This window comes from Martes martes, assembly GCF_963455335.1.
Source record: "Martes martes genome assembly, chromosome: 10".
Classification (NCBI taxonomy): domain Eukaryota; kingdom Metazoa; phylum Chordata; class Mammalia; order Carnivora; family Mustelidae; genus Martes; species Martes martes.
In genome coordinates, this window is record NC_137898.1 from 60,341,388 (window position 1) to 60,356,389 (window position 15,002).

The 15,002-nt window shown below is 36.9% G+C and overlaps 1 protein-coding gene across 2 annotated transcripts in view; it reads left to right on the forward strand.

Annotated features, from left to right (window-relative positions):
* Nucleotides 1–15,002, forward strand: part of POLD3 (DNA polymerase delta 3, accessory subunit) — a 47,433-nt gene that overhangs the window by 20,403 nt on the left and 12,028 nt on the right. For both annotated transcript variants that reach the window (XM_080815493.1, XM_080815494.1), the window contains 4 exons: nt 2,245–2,509; nt 3,866–3,938; nt 9,016–9,181; nt 12,072–12,178. In XM_080815493.1, coding sequence (XP_080671619.1) covers nt 2,245–2,509; nt 3,866–3,938; nt 9,016–9,181; nt 12,072–12,178 — 611 coding nt within the window. The remainder of the gene's footprint in view (nt 1–2,244; nt 2,510–3,865; nt 3,939–9,015; nt 9,182–12,071; nt 12,179–15,002) is intronic.

Below are 15,002 nucleotides of genomic sequence, written 5' to 3' on the forward strand. Positions count from 1 at the left end.
AAGCATTCAATAAGTAATTATTGAGTGAATTAATGGTAGATAATAGTTCTTTTATTCTATAGCTCAAAACCTTAAGTATAATAAGCATACAAATGTTTATTAAATATACAAATGTAATTACATAACTAAAGAGTAATCATTTATATTTATAAGTGGTGTTTTTAGGGAAGGGTCACAAGAATAGATGAATACCCAGATGTGTTTATGTAAATTATATTTTAAATTCCAAAAATAACCTGTATTAAAATGTAGTTATGGTACGTGAAGCTCTAAAAATCAGTTCTTCTATTGTATCTAATAAGCAAATAGGAATAAAGGTGACTCAAAAGTTCAAAATGAAATTTGCTCAGAGACCACTAAAGTAAACATGGCAAGTAGAAATGTGGCAATAGGAAGCACTTTAATGAAACTTTACTTAAATACTTAAAGTATCTTGGGTAGAAATGGGAAAAATTTACTCCAATAAAAAAGTTTGTGTTTGGTCCTGAGAATTATGGGCCAACTGAGATCTGACTCATTGTTTCGTGTGTTTTAAGAAGTGCTATGACAGGAAGAAAGTTGAAATTTTAGGACTGAGCAGATTCTTCTCTCTTCGGACATGTTCCCAGCTTAACTCGGTCTCTTCCTTATTGCCAATTTCTGGTCCTGACCCTAAGGTGTGGAATGTAGACCAAATGGAGAAAGAGTTGTCTCAGGGCCAACTTTAGATGTTGACAATGAAATAAGACATTGCTCTTTTCCTTGTACATAGAAGCACTGCAAGGCTAGAGATGAAGACCAGTGGGTGAAAGGAAATGATTTCCGTCTGTTCTTAACTCTGATGCACAAAATATTTGTGTTAGTGTGGGGTTTTCTGAAGTGGACCGTAGTAAATCAGTTGAAGATTTTTGAAGCTATGCATTCTACCTTTGGGACTGTTCAGTCTAAAATTACTTCTGAAATTAAATAATTTATCAGAGACTTTTTTCTTATGCTAGTTACTCTAGCAGTTAATCCTGAAGTTGTGCCTGGTTGATCTCCTAGGTGATGACTCTTACCACATTGTTTCTTTCTTAACCTCCATCTTCTCCCACCCCAAGTTGAGGTGATACATTGAAGAAGAGAGAGAAACCAGAAGTCTCATTTCCAGGGACTTCAGTTATCATTCTTTCACTAGTATTTCTGTGTGCCAGTTTTCGTACTGCGTACCTAAAACACAAAAGATGAATAATGCCCTTCCCTACATCCAAGGAGCTCTCATCAATCCCCAGTAAGCTAAAGACTGGGGGAAATCAAATGGTGTTCTTTTTTAGAAAAGTGGGGGAACTTTGCTGTAAGCACAACTGTGATTTGTGTGAAACAGGTGCATCTATGATGATTATAGAAAAAGAGATGAATGTTTCCTTTGATATGCCATGCATACTGTGCCAAATTTCTTCACTTGGTTTGGGGCATACTTGTCTGGTGCTGTTAGTTGGTATTATTAGAAATTATGAACAAATGACAGTGAAGTACTACCAGTCATAGGGGCCAGTGGCTCTGTTCGCAGCTTCTTCCTTGTTTCAAATCATGATCCACTCTGGCCAGGAGAGTTGCCAGGAAATTTGTTAATATTTTAAAGCTCATAATTTTGGTTCAGTCAATATTTATTACATATGTAGTCCTATAAGACCTATAAGACCTATAGGTCTTTTGGGGTGCCTGGGTGGCTCAGTGGGTTAAAGCCTCTGCCTTCGGCTCAGGTCATGATCTCAGGGTCCTGGGATCGAGCCCCGCGTCGGGCTTTCTGCTCAGCAGGGAGCCTGCTTCCCTTCCTCTCTCTCTGCCTGCCTCTCTGCCTACTTGTGATCTCTGTCAAATAAATAAAATCTTTAAAAAAAAAAAAAGAAACAAGTTGAAGGTCTTTAAAAAGAGATAACCCTTTGATTTCCCAAGGATGGTGAAATTACTGATCTTTTGTTATTTTCTGGTGTATTATTGTTTTGAATTTAAAAGCTTTATTCAAAAAAGTAAAGATATTCAATATGGTATGGAGGAAGACATCAGATTCCAGTCCCAGTTCTATTACTGACTATATGTATAATCTAGGGCAAGTCCCTCAGTGTCTCTCCAATACTTGTTTTGTATCTAAATGAGAGTTTTGCACAATATAATTTCTAATATCTATGTTAGTTGTAAAATGTTCTAATTTAATACTATTAGACTTAGAATGTAACGTGTGGAAGGAGCAAGACTTTGAAATTAATGTAATATTTGTGACCTCAGGTTTAGTGCCATACAGTGTGCAGCTGCAGTCCCCAGAGCTGCTGTTGAATCCTCGTCCTCTGAAAAGTTTGAGCAGTCAAATCTTCAAGTATCAAGTGAGACACCAGCCAATAGTGAGTTGACAACCAATGGTCACAGTACACCTACCTCCAAACAGATTTTCCAGCAGCCCAAAGGGATAATGGGTATGTTTGCCTCTAAAGCTGCTTCTAAAACTCAAGATGCCAACAAGGAAACCAAAACAGAGACTAAAGAGGTAACAAATGTAAGTCTTTAAAGATATGTCTTTATTGGGGCACCTGGGTGGCTCAGTGGGTAAAGCCTCTGCCTTCAGCTCAGGTCATGATCCCAGGGTCCTGGGATCGAGCCCTGCATCGGGCTCTTTGCTCAGCAGGGAGCCTGCTTCCTTGTCTCTCTCTGCCTGCCTCTCTGCCTACTTATGATCTGTCTGTCAAATAAATAAACAAAATCTTAAAAAAAAAAAATAAAGAATGTCTTTATAGCTCAGAATGGGTAACTGGAAAAGCATTATAGTTCCAGTGGTAGCAGTTTAATCACATAAGGTTCTGATGTATATAATATGTTCTAGTTTTTCTCCTTTAGTTTGAATCCTTTAATTCTTGATATTCTCATCTAAAATAGTCCTTTTTCTTTCGAAAATGCTTCTCAGCAAGGCTTGATTCTTCTGTAAAATGGCCCTGTACACATTACAAGATGGTTGTGCAAGCCAAATAATGCATATGAGAACACCTGAAAATTACAAAGTTTAAGGAATTTTATATTAGCAATACGTCATTTTGGGAACATCTTATATTCTGAGCTTTGCCTTCTATGCCTTTCTTCTTAGTATATTTAACATTCTTGTTCTGTTTTATGAATTTTTGTTTTTTTCTTTAGCTGCTTCCCTTAGTTTTTTATTATTCACTCATCTGAAGTAACTTAAGTGCATTGACTTGAGAAAAGTCTCATTAAAACAGTATTTAAAAATACTCCAGAAAAGCATAATTACTGTTTTTATTGTTATTACCTTCATTGTGATTTTACAACTTCCACTTTGGGAAAGGAGAGGGGATTAGAAGGAAAACACTAACATTTATGGAACTACTGTGTGCCAATAGTTTGATGTCTGCTTAAATCTTTCTAACAGTTCAGTGAGGGAGAGATCTCCATTTTGTATGTGGTGAAGCTGAGTGCTAGACTTATTGATGGATTTGCCTGGGTATCAGATTGCTATTCAGTGGTGCAACCAGTGTTCAAATCCACTTCTGATGATTATAAATGTAACATTTTGAAGGTTCTCCCTCTACTTCTTGTGTACCATACTGCCTCTGATCTGTTTTAATTCTATTAAACTAAGTAGTTTTTAAATATACTCAAAAGTTTAAACACATTCATGGATAGTAAGTCTATAAAAACTATGAGCAAGTAAGCTTTGGAGATAAACATGAGGTACTCTGGTCTGGATTTGTTCTTGTATCTAATGCCGACACATTTTGGTATGATTATATAGAGACCGTGCCATCACAACGGTGTGCCCTGCTATTGAAGAGATCAAGACTGCTACTCGAAGAACAGCCTTAGACACTAAAAAAAAAAAATCACGTGTGTTTTCTGCTTTTAGGTATCTTCCGCAGGCAACAAGGCACCAGAGAAAGGGAATATGATGAGCAATTTTTTTGGAAAAGCTGCTATGAGTAAGCATGTTTTGACCTTCCTTTGACTAATACATGAATGTTCATATAATAGCATATTTGAGGTGAAAGCCACCTTGTTCAGTTTTTACCCATCTGGTATATTGTGCCGCCTTCCTGCATCCTAACACAAATTTTCAGTCTACTGACCAAATATTGAATGGAAGTAACCCAACTGGACCTGTGGATTTTATGAGTGAGCTAGGTTCAGTTTAGATCTTTTGTAGGATAGTTTACTACTCCTGTTTTTACTTCCTGCCTTGGAAAGAGAATTTATTATTTGTTTCACAGTGCTCTTAAAAATGGGTGACAAAATAGAAGGAAGCTGCTTGGTTATACAGTACAGTGTTGAGGTTAATATCCTAGGTGCTGGGGTTAGGTTTGTCTCATGTGACCATTATTAATTATTACCCCTGTCTCCCAGGGGGTTGCAAAAACAAATCTTTGACCTTCTGTAGTTATTTTTTACAGATTACTCATGATAATGAACTCGACCTCAGTATGAATTAGAAGGACTCGGGGTAGTGGCCACTTAAAAATAATACTTTTTGAGAAAACAGAATCGCCTTTATTTAAAAAATTTTTTAAAATAAGAATTCTTTCATATGGAAAGAGCCAGTAGTCACATATTTTCATACTTCTCATACCAAGTACACATCCCCTGAGGGTATGTGGCATAATACCAGAAAGAATTTAGGAGCCGCAGGGTAATTATGGCACACTTTTTTGGAGCATCAGTTTTACAAAGATCTTGTGGGAAGGCTTTTTGTTACATGCCTATGCAAGCAAAATTAGTCAGAATTCTGCTTTCCCATGATGGTCAAATTAGTGGTTGGAGGAGGCTTTGGGGTGATAGTGTTTATTTGCCAAAAAGCTATCACAAAAAGTTTTTGTGTTCTGAAAATAGATGGAAAATTTGATACTTTCAGGTTATTGGGAAGCACGTTGTGTTGTTGCGGGCAGAGTGCACAGGGAGGGCTCCCTACTTCTGTGAAAATAGATGGTGCTAATGTCACTGGCCTGCATGGCTGGTACTGGTCCACTGAACCGAATCAGGTTGTGTGGTTTCTTTTTTTTTTTTTATTTTTTTTTTTTTTTAAAGATTTTATTTATTTATTTGACAGACAGATCACAAGTAGGCAGAGAGGCAGGCAGAGAGAGAAGGGAGGAAGCAGGCTCCCTGCCGAGCAGAGAGCCCGACGCGGGGCTCGATCCCAGGACGCTGGGATCATGACCTGAGCCGAAGGCAGCGGCTTTAACCACTGAGCCACCCAGGCGCCCCGGTTGTGTGGTTTCTTGGTCACTTTTGGGTCCACATTTTTATTTGTTTTGTTTTATTTGTTGTTTTTTGGTGCATTTGTAACCAGTGAATTTAAGCATTTTTATTATTTCTAAAATACATAAACTATAAATATTTGTTAGTCAAAAAAAAATCAAGCTATACAGAAGTATACACTTATTTATTGATGTGTTTATTTAGGAAATCTTTATTGAGCAACTACTGTATACTTGGAACTATTATGCATGGTGATAAAATGGAGAAAATGTAGACAAGTGAGATCGCTGCCCTCATGGTCCTTACATACTACCAGGAGAGACAGACAAATAAAGAATAAAATAGTTAATTATAATTGCTAGGCAGACAGTAGGCAGGTAGGGAGTGGGGAAACTGGATAAAATAAAAGAAATATTTACCTAATAAAAAGAATGGCTTCTAAAGTTGATTTATTTAACAGATGTTTTTTTAAAGAAGAATGTTTAGAGTAAAATGATGAATATTTTTATTGTATTTGACACATGACAAGATCATTGCAATGAAAATGAAGAGTGTTGGATGAAAAGAGTTGTGGAGACTTGAAGCATTTAAAACTTAATGCTGGGGGCGCCTGGGTGGCTCAGTGGGTTAAAGCCTCTGCCTTCGGCTCAGGTCATGATCCCAGGGTCTTGGGATTGAGCTCCACATCGGACTCTCTGCTCAGCAGGGAGCCTGCTTCCCCTCCTTTCTCTCAGCCTGCCTCTCTGCCTACTTGTGATCTCTGTCTGTCAAATAAATAAATAAAATCTTCAAAAAAAAAAAACTTAATGCTGGACAATAGCAAGTGTAAGAATTACCCTCATACATTGCTGTGGAGAACAGAAAATGATGTGCTTGTTCTAGAGACAGTATGGCAGTATTTCAAAAAGTGAAACAATTATCCAATACTTCCATCCACTCCTACGTATCTACTCAAGTGAATTAAAACTATATGTCCACAAAAAAACTTGTACACAAATGTTCTTGGCAGTATTATTCATAATAGTCAAAAAGTGGAAACAACCCGAAGGTCCATCATCTGATGAATGGATAAACAAAGTGTGATATAACCATACAATGGAATATTACTATTATTTTTTTTAAATTTTATTTATTTATTAGAAGGAGAGAGATAGACCACAAGTCAGGGAGGGGCCGAGGGAAAGGGAGAAGCAGACTCCCTGCTGAGCAGGGAGACCAATGTAGGGTTTAATCTCAGGATCCCAAGATGACAACCTGAGCTGAAGTCAGATGCTCAACTGACTGAGCCACCCAGGCGTCCCACAATAGAATATTATTGAGCCATAAAAAAGGAATCGACCTATACTATAACATGGATGAAACTTGAAACATGGGAAATGAAAGAAGCTAGACAGGAAAGGCCACATATTATGTAATTCTGTTTATACAAGATGTCCAGAATAGGCAAATCGATCAAGATCAAGAGAGAATGTAGAATATTAGTAGATTATTGTCGTGGGCTGGGTTGGGATTGGGGAGTGACTGCTAACGGGTACAGGGTTCCTTTTTTGGGGTGATGAAATGTTCTAAAATTAGATAGTGGTGATGTTTGCACAGATAAAAACCATGAAATTTTACACTTTAAATGGGTGAATTTTCTGGTATGTGAATTACTTCCTTAACAAGAACCTTAATGCTTTATATGTGAAAAAAATTACAGCATTGGTGACAAAATTAAGAAGTCATCTGTATCCTGTAAAGGTGTTTCGTATTTTCTTGAGTATAAAAAGGAGATGCTTTTAATAGCAAATGATACAAATGACTTGATCATTCAGATAGAAAGGAAAAAAATGTGATTAAATTTTCCTTAACAGTAGTCTGAAAATGTTGCAGTGAACTGCCTCTTTACCAGGTAATTGGCCAATTGTAGCTGCACATGTAAATGAATTAGGAGTTCCTCAAATACTGTGAAATCAAGACAGAGTAAAAAACTGGATGCTGAAGTCTGTTTGGTCACTGGTATTTTAATTAAGATCAGTTTCCTGAAATTGGTAGACTCTATGCAATAGCCTCTCTTTTCTTACCCCAAGAGGGAGGTAGGAAATACTTTTTTAAAAAATAATTTTAAAAGAGTTGCTGTCAATATGATATAAATTCTGTAACAAAATGCAAAATTTGCATAAACTTTAAGGATATACATGCGAACTCACTTTTTGAGGGTCAGTTACTGACTCTGGACCCCGTGGAGAAGCATGTTTACTCTCCTTTACAATTTGGTGGAAAAGTTTGAGCAGTTCCGATACTTGAGAACAGCAGTTTTAAGAAGGCAGGAGAGGGGCACCTGGGTGGCTCAGTGGGTTAAGCCTCTGCCTTCAGCTCAGGTCGTGATCTCAGGGTCCTGGGATTGAGCCCCACATCGGGCTCTCTGCTCAGCACAGAGCCTGCTGCCCCCTCTCTCTCTCTGCCTGCCTCTCTGACTACTTGTGATCTCTGTCAAATAAATAAATAAAATTTAAAAAAAAAAAAAAAAGAAGGCAGGAGAGAACGCTGCAATTCTCTAGTGGATTCCACCATTCCGAATTCTCAGTGAAGTCTTCAGAAAATGAAACATAAACGGATTGCATGTTATACTTTTATCTGTCATCTGTTCTTTCACATAATATACTTTACTTACAAATTCTTATCCTAAGCTGTGTGTAATGGCCAAGGCTAAGATATCAGTTGTTTTTTTTCTACATTATAGCTGGCTTGAGCTGTTCTACAGCATATAACCAAAGCCACTTATTGAAGAGCCTCAGGATGTTTACAGCTTTCTGAGAGTATTTTGTGACTTCTTTTGAAAAAAAATATTACTATATATAGCACAAAGGATATTCTTCTATAATTTCTCAGAAGGCTTGGCCCACCTTGCTTGCATTTCTTAGTCCTCTGCACAGCATAGTAGTTTTTGTGTTTTTCAGTTTGGTGTAAGGAAAGAGGTAAGGATTTTGAGGAGTTAAACAAACTGACTTGGGTTCAAATCTTGACTCTTAACTTTTTCTATCAATGTTACCTTGGGTAAGTCATATAACCTCACATACTAATCCCTTTTAGTCCTTTCAATAGTCTCATAAATATTACTTCAGTTTTTCTAGAGAAGACTGACTTTTAGGTAACTTACCCAGAGTAAAACAGTATGACTCAACCTTTTCTGATTCCAAAGTAGTCTTTTAATTATATCATTAAGGGGCATCTGGCTGGCTCAGTGGGAAGGGCATGTAACTCTTGATCTTGGGATTGTTGAGTTCGAGCCCCACATTTGGTGTAAAGATTTAAAAAATATATAAATTTTAAAACCTTTTAATTATATCATTAAGATAGTAGTAGTGAGATGATAAGAGTATCCATGTTTAAGAAGATAGAATATAATAGAAAATAGGATCTTGGTACAAATTTCTGTTGTCACTGTTTGTAAGCTGTGTACTCTTGGGAAACATCTTTTATCCCTCAGACTCTTAATTTTCCCATCTAATAAATGAGAAAGATGTTAGCTCATAGAGTTGTATTTGCTTTTTGTAAGCCTTGCTTTTACTATTATTTGGCCTGTGGGCTGTGATATAATGAGGGATTAGCAAGAGGCAGAAATGAAAACAGAGCTAGAGTGGTAGTTGGAAAGGAGACGTGTTCTCTGACTAGACCCTGAGTTCTATTAGCACAGGGACTGTTTTTTTATCCCTTTAGCCCCCGCTCCTAATAAATTATTTGGCACTTAGTAGAGTGTCAGAGGAATGATAGATTAATATTGCATGATGAGGTTATATATCATCTGCTATGCTGTATTTGTAGATAAACTTAAAGTCAATTTGGATTCAGAACAAGCAGTGAAAGAAGAAAAAATAGTGGAGCAACCTCCAGTGTCTGTCACTGAACCAAAGCTGGCAGCCCCTACAGGCCTGAAGAAATCCAGCAAAAAAGCAGAGCCTGTTAAGATGCAGCAGAGGGAAAAAAAAAGGTAGGAAAATTTTGTTGCCTGTGGGGGAAGAGTGTCTCTGCTGGGGGTGAGAAGGTCTGTTTGGGCTTATTGACAGCAGGCAGTTTTTAGTTGAGTACTAAATCCTACTTAATGCCTCAGGGATATAGCTGTATAACCAAAATGAAGAGAGAGAGAAGTTCAGTAGCTTATCTAGTGAAAGAGAACTGTGGAATCAGCCAGTTTAGGTGATTTAGAGCCCAAAGCCAGTTTTTTGGGCCCCATCAATCTAAATTGATTATCTTTTTTTCTTTACTTCATTTGTAGTTTGTGGACATGGCATAAGTATGCCTGATTGTGTCTCTGTGTCTGTTTTCACTTCAGATTGCCAAGCGAGGGGTTACTGTTTCCAGTCAAATTTAAGAGAAAAAGTTCTTTGTTTTCTTTTTATATCAATGAGTTTATTTTTCAAGTGGTAAAATGTAATTAGAAAAGAAAATAAAAAGCACACAAGCTGTTAAAAATGGATCCAGGAATTTGAGACACTACCTCATAGTTGGTAGGAATTAGTCTGTTGAAAGAAATTCTAAAGACACTGTCAGCACTGATAGGCCCAGAAATACTTGACTTTTGTAGCAAGGCTGGGGCTACTCTAGTAGAAAACATCAACAAAATGCTGAAGTTTCAGAGGGTCAAGGCTCTGTCCAGTGGGCCTTATCCCCAAGAATATGTGATGTGCGTGGGTTAAAATGTCCCTAGCCCATCAGTAAGACACTCATTGTTGATGGTTATAGCCAGGAATGCATTTGATATTTCATTACCAAGTATGATGTTAACTGTATGTTTTTAGTAGATGTCCTTTACTAGATGGAGGCAAACTTTTTCTGTTCCTAGTTTCTGGAGGTTTTTTATGAATGTGTGCTGAATTTTGACAGATGCATTTTCTGCATTTATTGAGATGATCATTTGATGTTTCTGTTAATATGGTGAATTTACCTTGATTGGAGGGTTTTTTTTTTCCCTTGATTGGTTTTTAAATGTTAAACTAACCTTGCATTCTTGGGATGAACCTCACTTTGGTCATAAGACGTTATCCTTTTTATAAATTGTTAGATTCTGTTGGCTAGTATTATAAGGTTTTTTTTGCTGCTGCATCTGTGAGGGCTGTAGATCAGCCATTTTCTTTTCTGTTAATGTCTTTATCAGATTTCAGTATCTAAGTTATGCTAACTTCATAAAATTAGTCAGGAGTTGTTTCCTTCTGTTTTCTCAGAGAGTTTGTGTAATACATGTATTTTTTTTTTTAAAGATTTTATTTATTTATTTGACAGACAGAGACCATAAGTAGGCAGAGAGACAGAGAGAGAGGGGGAAGCAGGCTCCCTGCTGAGCAGAGAGCCCGATGTGGGGCTCGATCCCAGGACCCTGAGATCATGACCTGAGCCGAAGGCAGAGGCTTAACCCACTGAGCCACCCAGGCGCCCCTAATACATGTATTATTATTTTTTTTTTCCTTAAAGGTTTGATAAAATTCACCAGCAAATCCAAACCCAGAGTTTTCTTTGTGGAAAGGTTCATTTTATTAATTTGGTTTCTTTAAATAGAGCTATTTAAATTTTCTTGTTCTTGTTGGGTCAGTTTTTGTTTATATATATATATATATATATATTTAAAAAAATTTTTTTTAAGATTTTATTCATTTGACAGAGGTGGGGCCAGGCAGAGGGAGAAGCAGACTCCTTGATGCAGGACTTGATCCCAGGATCCTGGGATCATGACCTGAGCCAAAGGCAGACACTTAACTGACTGAGCTCTGCAGGTGCCCCAATTTTGGTTATATTTTTAGAGGAATTTATTTCATCTAAGTTGTTGAGTTTATTGGCATAAAGTTCCTGGTAATAGTCTTATTCTTTGAGTATCTATAGAATCTGTACTTATCACTACAGATTCATTTATTCTTTCATTCCTAATATTGGTAATATGTAGTTTTGTCTTTTTTTAAATCAGGCTTATAAAAGGGTTTATTAATTTTATTAATCTTTTGCCCCAAAATAGCAACCTTTGGCTTTGTTAATTTTTTTTCTATTTTATTTCATTGATTTCTGCTCTTTATTAATTCTTTCTACTCTTTGGGGTTTAATTTTTTTCTAGCTTGAGGTAGAAAAATAAGTTGATATTTAAAGTTATATAAGAAATAATGAAGATTAAAAACTATATCTTATACATATTTGAGTAGTGTGGTAGAGTATCCAGAGGAGCTAGCTAATGACAAGATGGAGTCTAGGTTTTTTTATTATGTCATTAGAATCACATTAAGGTCTTATGTCTATGCCTTTGCCCATATTTTCTCTTTGAAATATTTGTTTTATTCTCTTTAATATCTTTGTCTGCCTTTTTATATCTGATAAACTTCCACTTAGCTTTCAGTTTTCAAGTAAGTGTCTTGTCCCATAACATTTTAATTGTGCAGTCATATCTATCATATTATCTTGTATTTGGTGGTGTTTATATCTATTTCTTCTGCCAGAGCTTCTTGAAAATAGTATTTTTTTCACCTTTCATCCTCAGTGTTTAGCAAAGAGCCTCTACTTAGTAGCTGCTTATTCAGTGCTTGTTGAATCATTGAAAAGCCAATAGGAAAAGTAAGAAGGAATTTGTAGGAATTTGTAATGATTCTTGATGAGCTGGTAAGTAGCTTACAATGATCAATATAAAGAGCTAGAAAAATGTTTAATTCTAGTCACCCCATGGAGTGACTTAGTTGTGGTCAGTTAGCAGAGTATCCTTAAAAAAGAACCTTTACTGGTCTACTTTGACTCTTCTATCCTCTGGAATTAAGATCATGATTTATGAAACAAGACTGATAGTAGCATATAAATACTTTCATTTTTATTTTGTGTAACATGCTTAAATTATTCCTGGATGCCGACAGGGGGAAGCAAGTGGAGTTATCTGATGATGAGACAAAAGAAACTGAAAATATGAAGAAAAAGAGGAGACGAATCAAACTTCCTGAGTCTGATAGCAGTGAAGATGAAGGTGGGCATCGCTGTTAACTTTTGGCTGGTCGGATTGTCTCAGGCTGCTATAACAAAAATATCATACACTCGATGGCTTAAACAAGACAAATTTGTTTCTCACAGTTGTGAAGACTGAGAAGTCCAAAATTAAGGCACTGCCTGATGTGTGTGGTTCCTGGTGGGAGCTCTCTTCCTAATTTGTGGGATACTTTCTTACCATATCCTCGCGTGGTAGAGAGAGAAATCGTCTCTCTTGTGTTTTATACAAGGACAATAATCTCATTCCATTAACTACCTCCCAGAGGCCTCACCTCCAGATACTATCACCTTAGGGATTAGATCTTCAGCATATGAATTTTGGGGGAACACAGATATTTAGTCAGTAACATGGGTCAATTCTTACTATGCTTAAGGAGTTAAAAAGTAATTTATTACAAGTCACAATGACAATAGCAATCCTAGTGTTAAGAGACATAGCACCACTAAAGTCTGCTTTAACCTTTTGACGAGAACCATCATCTTCTGGTAATGTGCCAAAATAACAAACATAAAAGAAAAAGAATAAGCGTTACTATTATATATATTATCAAAGAGCTTCTCTTTTTAAAAAATGAAGTGGAGATATTCCTTTGGCTACCTTCATGTGACTCTTTTAAAACGGGTAATATTGTAGGCATCAAGGCTGTTGGTGGCATGGTGGTGTTCCACACCATGAAAATAAAGCCATGCCAAGATTAAGAATCTATAGTATCATTGTTGAAAGGGAACAATGCCATAGACCCTTTCAGTTTTAGGCTGTGGGCACTGTTGTGAGATCAACAGAATAAGGGCAAGATTCTTTTTTTTTTTTTTTTTTTTAACCCATTGAGCCACCCAGGTGCCCCAAGGGCAAGATTCTTACCTGGAAAATTAATGTGCCTCTTCAAATAATATCAGATACTCTAAGAGGCAAAATCTCTTCCCAAAGAGTGTAAATGTGTAAATGAAGGTGTATAGAAAGAGGAGGCTGTTAAAGAGAAAGATGCCTTGGTTGAACTCATATACCAGATGACTTCTACCCTGTTTTGAGAATAGTGGTGAAAAGCTTGAATTTCCGAAATCAGTTCTCCATGAATTTTTGCCATACTGAGTATAAAACATTTTGAGGGGACTAGGGAGATAGAGTCCAAAGGAATTCAGCACAAACAGACTGATGCTAGAAGAGATTAAAGGAGAATAACAAAGAGAAAGGAATCTATTCTGCTGTTGAAGGACAAAATAAACTTGCTAGACTCTACTCTTACCTGAAACTGCTATGAGAAGAACTGAAAATGACAACAGAGGTTCCCCCAAAACAACTCAGCAACTGCACATGTACAATTGAGTGAAAAAGCAAATTATATAAACAGATGATCGTAGTGTAAAAGAAATGAACAGACCCAGGAAATTGTAGAAGGAAATTAAATCTGTCTATGGTAGAGGCACATCTTTGACTCTTCCATGGATTTAGATCCTAACAGCCAGGCTTACGTTGCAGTTTGTGGCCTCTGATACCCCATGAGAGGTATAGTGCCCACCAGAGCTGCGGTTTTTTTAATGATTCGAGTGGGTAGGGATAGGGCATTGTGAGCATCCTAGAGGGGCAGTTGCTGTATACTCATTCCATGTCATTTATCAAAATGTTTTGACCAAGACTACTGAAAGGAGGATACCCAAGCATGTAGATGAAACAAGAACCATTAAGGAACATTCTGACCAGTAAAGAATTGAGAAATAGAGGCAACTCCATGCAGACACTTGGGAAAATAATTAGGATGTAACAGGAATATGTGCTAATTGGATTAGTCTTCCGTATTTCCAACCAGGAGAGGACTTGGGGAAGATTCTGAAAGAGCCTTTCAAGCCATCAGCCTAATGTACTTTGAAAAGGTAAACTCGATAGTTTAGTGAAGGAGTCTGCTCTAAGTCAAGGGTTTACTGTGGTTGATTGAGCACTCGTTACATACTTTTGAAATATTCTCTGTAGTTCTGATCCTTATCCCACAAAAACAATACCTGTGGGTGATTAGAAATATGAGTGGGGTTATTAGTCTGGAAAGAAGCGAGAAGAAATGTGAAAAGAGGTGGACAACCTATAGTAATGGATAATCTAGATGAGAGGCTCTCAGATTTTTTACCTAGTAAAAACAATTTTTAGCATCTGACTAAATTTATAAACCTTTTCCTTTTTATTCCTGAATTTTTTCTTTGTCTCAAAGCCAACAAGCTTTAATTTAAACCTTCACAGCATCTCTAACCTATTACCATTTTATTACCAATATAGGTTATTCAGGATGCTGCCTTTCGCTGGAAATTAGCAGATGAGCAACAGGAGTGGAGGAAATGGCAGGGACTTTGGAGTCAAACAGAACTGAATTTAAGTCTTACCTCTGCCACTTACTGTGCGACTTTAGGCAGATTATTTAATTTCTCCACTTCTTTGTTTCTCCATCTCTAAATTGGAGATGTTACCACACACTGTGTGGGTTTTTTATGAACATCAAATAAGACATATCAGCAGTGCCAGGACAGTGCTTAACATAGCAGCTTTTCTTACTATTCACCCTATGTTTTTTATAGAGGTGTTCAATAAGTGTTTAACAGTAGTAAGTCTTTTCTCAGAAAATTCTGTTCAACTTCATATCTTTAAATCTGTACTCGAGGGACTTTTCCTTTGTTTCTCTTTCTGGCAGAGTCTTGAGCATGTTCAGCAGTTCTGCATACTCTGTAAAGCAAGAAAAGGCCAGACCCAGAAAGAAATCACATTAAGAGTAATGTCTACATTGCTAGGAAGAAATAGTTTTAATTGATATGTTTGAGTTTTT